The 8,200-nt window shown below is 49.0% G+C and overlaps 1 protein-coding gene across 1 annotated transcript in view; it reads right to left on the bottom strand.

Annotated features, from left to right (window-relative positions):
• Positions 1–1,694: 1,694 nt before the first annotated feature.
• LOC108803353 (galactosylgalactosylxylosylprotein 3-beta-glucuronosyltransferase 1-like) overlaps positions 1,695–8,200 on the bottom strand; it is a 14,159-nt gene continuing 7,653 nt past the window's right edge. Inside the window, exons 2-5 of the mRNA XM_018575201.1 lie at positions 6,873–6,966; positions 4,789–5,174; positions 1,884–2,177; positions 1,695–1,775 (exon numbers count right to left, since the gene is read on the bottom strand). Coding sequence (XP_018430703.1) covers positions 1,695–1,775; positions 1,884–2,177; positions 4,789–5,174; positions 6,873–6,966 — 855 coding nt within the window. The remainder of the gene's footprint in view (positions 1,776–1,883; positions 2,178–4,788; positions 5,175–6,872; positions 6,967–8,200) is intronic.

Here is an 8,200-nt window from a genome sequence, read left to right as displayed (position 1 = left end):
CCCCAAAAAGATGTTCAATAAAATGTTCAACTAGCATCATATCACTGAAGTGGACATTCATTCACTCCTGTATACTCCTATATACTCCTGTATACTCCTATATACTTCTATATACTCCTGTATACTCCTATATACTCCTATATACTCCTATATACTTCTATATACTCCTATATACTTCTATATACTCCTCCTGTATACTCCTATATACTGCTGTATACTCCTATATACTTCTATATACTCCTCCTGTATACTCCTATATACTCCTGTATACTCCTATATACTTCTATATACTCCTCCTGTATACTCCTATATACTGCTGTATACTCCTATATACTGCTGTATACTCCTGTGCTGCATCCTGAATATTCACACCAGGGACATTTATGACAAAACCTCATTAAAACTCCTTTACAGAGCAGAAGTAGTGAATGATGATGGATGATGATGGTGATGATGGATGATGATGATGACGATATCTCTGCTTTGTGTGTCATGTGGGAGTGCGGTCCGATATGTCAACTTCTCTGGCCGCCTCCCCCACACATGAGATCTGATTGTGTTTGTTATCGCCTTGTGAATTGTGGATGTGATGAGGGTAGCATGGAGTCCACTATGACTCCCCCATTCTCTCCGCTCAGTTTGGGGGTTCATGAAACCTCACGATCTATCAGGATCCAGAACACCTCCAGGTGGCGCTGGAGCCAGTACCTGTGCCCGCCGGCAGGTGTCTCCAGGCAGCCAGGAACTGTCAGGTATCAGACCACCACTGGGCGGTGCTGGAACCTGCGGCTCCAGGGCTCACCTGCGGGTGTCTCTCAGCTGCCACCAATTATCCAACATCTGGTGCTTCCTGGGAGGGTATATAATCCCTCCCTGCAGTCAGGACTGTGGCTCAGTATCCTGTCGCCTTTCCCTGACTGAGTCCTGATCCCTGTCACCTGTTTGCAGTCCTGATCCCTGTTATCCGCTTGCAGTCCTGATCCTTGTTATCCGCTTGCAGTATTGTGTTACCTGCCTGTACCCTGACCCTTTGTCCCTTAGCTCCCCTGTTCTTGCCCGGCTCCCGTGGTCTTGCCCGGCTCCCCTGGTCTTGCCCGGCTCCCCTGGTCTTGCCCGGCTCTATGAGTTTACTCGGTTTGTATGCCCTGTTTGCATTTCCTGGGTTTTTGTTTGAGACTTGTGGGGGGTTGGTGGGGTTGTTGTGTTTTTGTGTTGTTGTTTAATAAACTGTGTGCCTATAACCTTATCTGGTGCGGTCATAGTAATTTGGTCCTCCTGCGTGGGTACCTGCATGCGGTGTGGGGACACCCTGACACGATCATCACAGACTTTCTCAGCCATGAACATTTATTGATGGACATTTGTGCCGCACATCACGCGTCCTGGATGACAGAGATACAGAACAAAAGCAAAACCTTTCCCGGCACACTCACCGGCCAACCTGCATAAAACAAAACAAATGACAATGTCTAACTTTTGGGGTTCAGAGGTCACGGCTCCTCTGTGTAGTGCGGTCCTGCCATGTGCGCCGTGCCTTAGAGCTTGCTTGTCAGATTTACAGAACCGATATTCTCTTCCCATCGTCCTTAGGCCGGTGCTGGTTCACACGCACACATATGTCGTCGCTGCGTCTCTCCCGGGCGGTGCGTCTCCATTTTCATTGCTGAGAATTTTCGTTTTTCTCTCGTTATCGTTTAGACTTCAACATTTGGGTCTGTGAAGTTTTTGTCATTACGCAAGTTCGGTGTTTGGGTCTTCGTGTGCCACACCAGAATCTGCCAAATACCAAGAAACGTTCAGAGAAAGTTCACCAATCACATGGAAGCTGATCGCAGGTGATATTTGTATGGGGGGAGGGGGTAGAGGGGCACCTGGAGACTTACCTTGGTGCAGTTGTCAGCCTTGGGCTCCAGCTCCTCCATTGTCACCAGGTCCTGCAGTAGGCTGGGCTCTTGGTAGCCCGCAGCGACATCCAGCCGGAATATTGCCGTGCGCTTCTCCAGGATTAGCTTCAAGTTAATGGCGAAGCCGGCCATGTCGATGGCGAATGATCGGGATGGGAAAATTTTTACGAACCATCCGGCCACTTTACCCTCCATGTTGACCTTCACGGATTCATAGCGGAGCCCTCCAACAAAAGCCACGGGCCACACTGACACCTTCTTGGTGTATCTCATCTGTAAGAAGACCAAACTCAATAGGAGCGCCCCAGCATTGCAAACACCACTCAACAGACCCATTCAATCCGCAGTCCGATCTTACTAAACCCATTCTGCATTGCGTCATTCTTCTCTGTCACATGAGAACCATAAAGTCCTGAATTGGACAATTACTCTTCATAGTGGGATTTGTAATGGCTGCTTCACAGCTGGCGTGTTGAGCTGCATTAATGAACGCATATTGTGCCCCGTTCACACCACACATGTATGTTGTGCACGGCATAAAAATGGAGCAATGTACAGCACAGAGAGACGCACTCCGCATGATGTAACATACAACCATATACATTGGTGGTCAGCGGAGGGAAGAGTTCCCATATTTGGTGGTCAGTGGAAGGCCAAGCCCTAAGATTTGGTGGTCTTTTGGAGGGGGAGTTCCCAGCATTGGAAGAAAACATCCTCAGAATTGGTGGTCAGTGGGAGGAAGTGTGCTGGGAGGGTAGGGACCCTGCCGTAAGCTGGAGTGTCCCTAGCCTGAAGGGGGTTATTCACAAAGCTGCCGAAGACAGCCGAGTGAATAAGCCAGCCCAAGTGAAATGAGCCGAACGCCTGATTTCAGTCACACATCAGCTGCCTTCGGTGGTGCGTTGCTCTGTATGTTCGGCTGAGCCGAAGGGCAGCGGCGGCCGAAGCGAGCCCAAGGAACACCCAAAGCTGCGGCTGGATCCTTCGGCTCTTTAGAATATTTATTCTGTTCTGACCAATCGCTGAGGGGGTTATGCCAGCCATGTGGGCTGAGAAAGGTGTTAAATATTTGGAGAAACGTTCTAGAAGTGTCTTTTCCTCCCAGGTTGGCTCCCTGGTGAGGATGTGAGTGCAGCAGGGCCCAGTTAAAGTTGCCACCTGTCCAGGATTCACCAGGACACATGATGTCAGGCAGACAGGGGCAACCAAAATGAAGATAGGGGCTACTGGCCCCCCACTGAAAATAGTCTCAAATGTGATATTTACATATGAATAAGCCACGACTCATTCTCCCAAAAAAATGTCAGCGTGTGGCTAGAGTGTTCTGGTTTTGATTGAAGAAAAGGTGGCAACCCTAGGCCCCGTCCTTTTCTCCCAGGCTGCTGCCTGAGAAGGTTGTAGCTGCAGGGAGGTCCAGTCTTTGCCTCTCAGGCCCTTTGCCTGGACAAGGAAGCCAGAGCCAAGAAAGGGGTTTGTTCTCCTAACATTCTGTCTCGACCTAGAGTGTCCTAAACTGGCCTGTACCTGAGGCCAAAGATACTGAACAGTAGGCGCCTGCCTGGACCTATAGAATCTACAAATAACTGATAGCAGAGGCATAAAGGGTCCTACAGACGACCTGGGGCAGAAGTCAAAAGATACTGAAAGACAGAAGCCTGTCTGGGCCCCACGAGATCTCTGGGAAGTTAATTTGCTTGGAGGGATTTTTTTGTTGCTCTTTTTGGCTATCATGTGCCCTTAACCCTTTCTATCTGTTCATTACATTGGTGGTCATTGGGAGGAAGACTGTCCACTACACTGGTGGTCTTGGGGAGGAAGACTGTCCATTACATTGGTGGCCATTGGGAGGAAGACTTCCCATTACATTGGTGGTCATTGGGAGGAAGACTTCCCATTACATTGGTGGCCATTGGGAGAAATACTGCCCATTACATTTGTGGCCATTGGGAGGAAGATTGTCCATTACATTGGTGGTCTTAGGGAGGAAGACTGCCCATTACATTGGTGGTCATTGGGAGGAAGACTGTCCATTACATTGGTGGTCTTGGGGAGGAAGACGGTCCATTACATTGGTGGTCATTGTAAGAAGGACTGTCCATTACCTTGGTGGTCATTGGGAGGAAGACTGCCCACTACATTGGTGGTCTTGGGGAGGAAGACTGTCCATTACATTGGTGGCCATTGGGAGGAAGACTTCCCATTACATTGGTGGTCTTGGGGAGGAAGACTGTTCATTACATTAGTGGTCATTGTGAGGAAGACTGTCCATTACATTGGTGGTCATTGTAAGAAGGACTGTCCACTACATTGGTGGTCTTAGGGAGGACGATTGTCCATTACATTGGTGGTCTTGGGGAGGAAGACTATCCATTACATTGGGAGGAATACTATCCATTACATTGGTGGTCATTGGGAGGAAGACTGTTCATTACATTGGTGGTCATTGGGAGGAAGACTGTCCATTACATTGGTGGTCATTGGGAGGAGGATTGCCCATTACATTGGTGGCCATTGGGAGGAAGACTTCCCATTACATTGGTGGCCATTGGGAGGAAGACTTCCCATTACATTGGTGGCCATTGGGAGAAATACTGCCCATTACATTTGTGGCCATTGGGAGGAAGATTGTCCACTACATTGGTGGTCATTGGGAGGAGGATTGTCCATAACATTGGTGGTCACAACAATTTTTTAGTGTTTGCCAACTTATTGCAGCTAGAGATGCTGGGAGTGCTCACATTGGTAGCATAAACTAGTTTGTATATGGGCCAAGCTGACCCTAACACTTGGCTATATACATACTGAGACATCGACAGGCCAGTACAGCCTCCCTGACGGCCCCTGTGGGTGACACTTGGATAGTGTCCATATCCGCACTGCTCACCTCTTCAAAGATCTCCAGGCTGTATGTATTGTCATCGTCAGCAAAGTACACCACTCCCTCAGGGGCGTCCTCTGGATAAAAGGTCTCTCGCAGCCAACTGAGGCCCAAGTTCCTCTGGAGGGTACCGCGGGCTTTGCGCACGTCCTTCAAGGACTGGATGGAAAGGTGAGTGTACGGAATCCCTGAGCGCTGCAGGAGGTTCCTGACCACCTGAGTCTTCTGCAGGGCATCTTCCACCACAATCCAGTGCAGGGCGGGGACTTGCCTGAACGCGAGGGTGAGGCGCGTCAGCTCCGCTTTCTGGACTAGACGGGCGTACGTCGGGGTGATGACGAAGATGATGGGAATTGTCGTGGTTTCCGACACAACACTCCGGAATTTAAGGGCTGAAAATCAAAAATTATGAATTATTTTTAACAAAAAAACATTTATTTTCAAAACTTTTTAAAAATATTTATGTAAAATATTTAGAAATACAAAACAGAATGAATGACCTGTTCAGACCAGACAGCACTCAATGAGTTAAACAGAGATCTATCTGAAGACTGCAGTGTGTGTGGCGGGATGGTCCAATCCCCCTCCCAGACCATCGGTCTGCTCAACACCACAGGTGTCCACCTGCTAACGAACTCCAGACAGCCATAGCAGGAGCCTGGCCAGAATGTCATTGTTCTGAGCTCCCTCAGAGAACAATGGGAGATAACGGGGGATGGGGCTGATAGTCTTTCCATAACCAGGTCACACAGCATAACGCACTCAAACATAACCCAACACCAATACACATCCAACTTATAAACTGATCACCGTGTCGTCACAGTCTGTGTCTCTGCCCCTCCCACAATGGTGAGATTTCCTCCAGTAGTTTGTGTCTCTGCCCCTCCCACAATGGTGAGATTCCCCCAGTAGTTAGTGTTGGGGTTATTAGGGATGTCCGCGATGTGTTCGAGCGCGCAACTTCCCATACTGCAAAGAGCCCTCTGAACCTCTAATTGGTTAAAGACTTGCACATGACCACAGCTCAGTACTCATTTGGAGAGATGATTGGGCAAAGTCATGATAACTCTGCCCAATCATGTCACGCCTATCAGATGCCTGCAAACCACACAATTGGGCGGAGCTAGCTGTCAAAATGCCATTATGCCGCGGGAGTCGTTTTAAAAAAATTATTATTTCTATTTATTTTGTATTGTTTGGTTTTTATTTAGTCGTCGTCGTGGACAACGCTGGGCGCCGTGATTGACGCCGGATTACGTCGCTGGATCCATTTTTTGAGTTTTTTTCAATTAAAGGAGTTTATCAAAAGTCTGGAGTTTTTACTATTTGATTTAACCCTTTAGTGAATGGGTACAAGTACCCCTTACTCCTTCACAAGGGGGGGGCGGCATCTGGGTGCCGCCTTATTTAAAGGGGTACCCCAATGCAAATAAGCCCCCCCTGCCCGCAGACCCCCCACAACCAACGGGTCAGGGTTGTGGGGACGAGGCCCTTGTCCCCAACGGCACGGGGACACCCTCCCAATGCCGAGGGCACGTGGCCTGTTGTGGGAGGGAGGAGGGCCAATCGCTCGTCCACCCCCCCCTTTCCGGCCCTGCCAGGCCTGTGCTCGGATCGAGGGTCTGGTATGGAATTTTAGGGGGGACCCCACGTGTCCCCCCCTTTTTGGGGGTGGGGTTCCTCCTTCATATTCCTATATATATATCCGGTATTGTTTGGGAGGGGAAACTGCACACTTTAAGAGTTTATCTCCAGGGCAGTACCCGGACCCCCATACATGTCCCCCAGGGAAGTACCCGGACCCCCCATAGACTTGCATTTGGGGTTGGGGGGTTTGGCCTAGGGGTTATATATATAGTGAGGTTTTCCAGCATTCCAGGAGCAGCACACAGACTCCGGTGTCACTCACAGGCTGAGATCTGCCCTCTGTGAGACCCTGCAGAAGTCTGAGGGCCCCCTTCTCCTTCACAGGGGCCAACACTGACCCCTCAGTGTGGGCTCAGTTATTGATCTATCAGCGGACTGATTGACATTCTGATTATTAATCAACAGATACCCCCCTCAGGTGCCCCCCCCCGATCATCACCTACCTGGGAACTTTTCTGGATACCGGGCAATATAGAGAAGGATCCAAATAGAGAGAAGGAGCAGCAGCGTCCGTCCCTTCATGCTGAGGACTTTGCTCTGATCCAATAATAAACCGTCACAATGTATACAAAGAGTTTAATATTTGACTTCCAGGTGACAACATGTAACAACTATAAATCTTAGATGACACCACGAGATATCAACCACTGTGAGCTCCTGACACCGTTGCCGGGGAAACTACAAATCCATATTACCACCACAATGACACCCTGCCCCTGGGGGGTCCCAGAACCAGGACCACCCCGAGGCAGAAGAGGCTGCAGGGGAACTGCTGGGGAGGGAGGCTCGGTGATTACACAGGGAGATCGGCGTTCTGATGTACAGAGCACAGCGCCCGGCTGTCACAGAGATTACACAGGGAGATCGGCTTTCTGATGTACAGAGCACAGCGCCCGGCTGTCACAGAGATTACACAGGGAGATCGGCTTTCTGATGTACAGAGCACAGCGCCCGGCTGTCACAGAGATTACACAGGGAGATCGGCGTTCTGATGTACAGAGCACAGCGCCCGGCTGTCACAGAGATTACACAGGGAGATCTGGTTTCCCTTTGTAATCTGCAGCTCAGTTCCTGCTCTGTATTAGTTTTTGATGTAAAATAAACTTTGTAGAAGATTTTAGCCCCAGAATATCCCTCGGTGATCTCTCTTCTCTCCTTCTCTCCAGTGATGTGATGTCGGGGAGCTCCCTCATCGCTGATGACATCACCTTACTATCTGGTTCGGGATGTGTGGCCCTCACTACAGAATTTATTATTTATCTTATGACTTTATCACAGAAGAGACAGAAAATAACATCCTCCATGCTGACGTTTTATCGGTTTATATTTAATGACTTTCCATTGATAACATTTTTTGTTCTCATTTTACTTTCTAAACTTTCGATATTTGCTCCAGAAACGCGGCTCGGGATTTATTGATGGACAAAGTGCGGAATACTCCAACTGTTTCTTTAACCATAAAAGTGACTTTCAGATCCTCGTTAACCATTAATTTGAGTAATTCTCCAAATCCCCTTATCTGTGTTCTGTTGTCAATCCCTTAGAATGATATACATGGACAAATCAAAGAGCTGGGAACCGGGGCGGGGAGCACTGGGGTCCCAGAACAATGACACACTGACACTTGGGGGTCCCAGAACAATGACACACTGACACTTGGGGGTCCCAGAACAATGACACACTGACACTTGGAGGACCAGAACAATGACACACTGACACTTGGGGGCCCCGGAACATGAAACACTTACACTTGGGGGCCCCAAAAACATGA

This window comes from Nanorana parkeri, unplaced genomic scaffold (assembly GCF_000935625.1).
Source record: "Nanorana parkeri isolate BGI_ZX_2015 unplaced genomic scaffold, ASM93562v1 scaffold3630, whole genome shotgun sequence".
Classification (NCBI taxonomy): domain Eukaryota; kingdom Metazoa; phylum Chordata; class Amphibia; order Anura; family Dicroglossidae; genus Nanorana; species Nanorana parkeri.
Note: the sequence above shows the minus strand (reverse complement) of the source record. Positions and strands in the feature narration are given on the sequence as shown.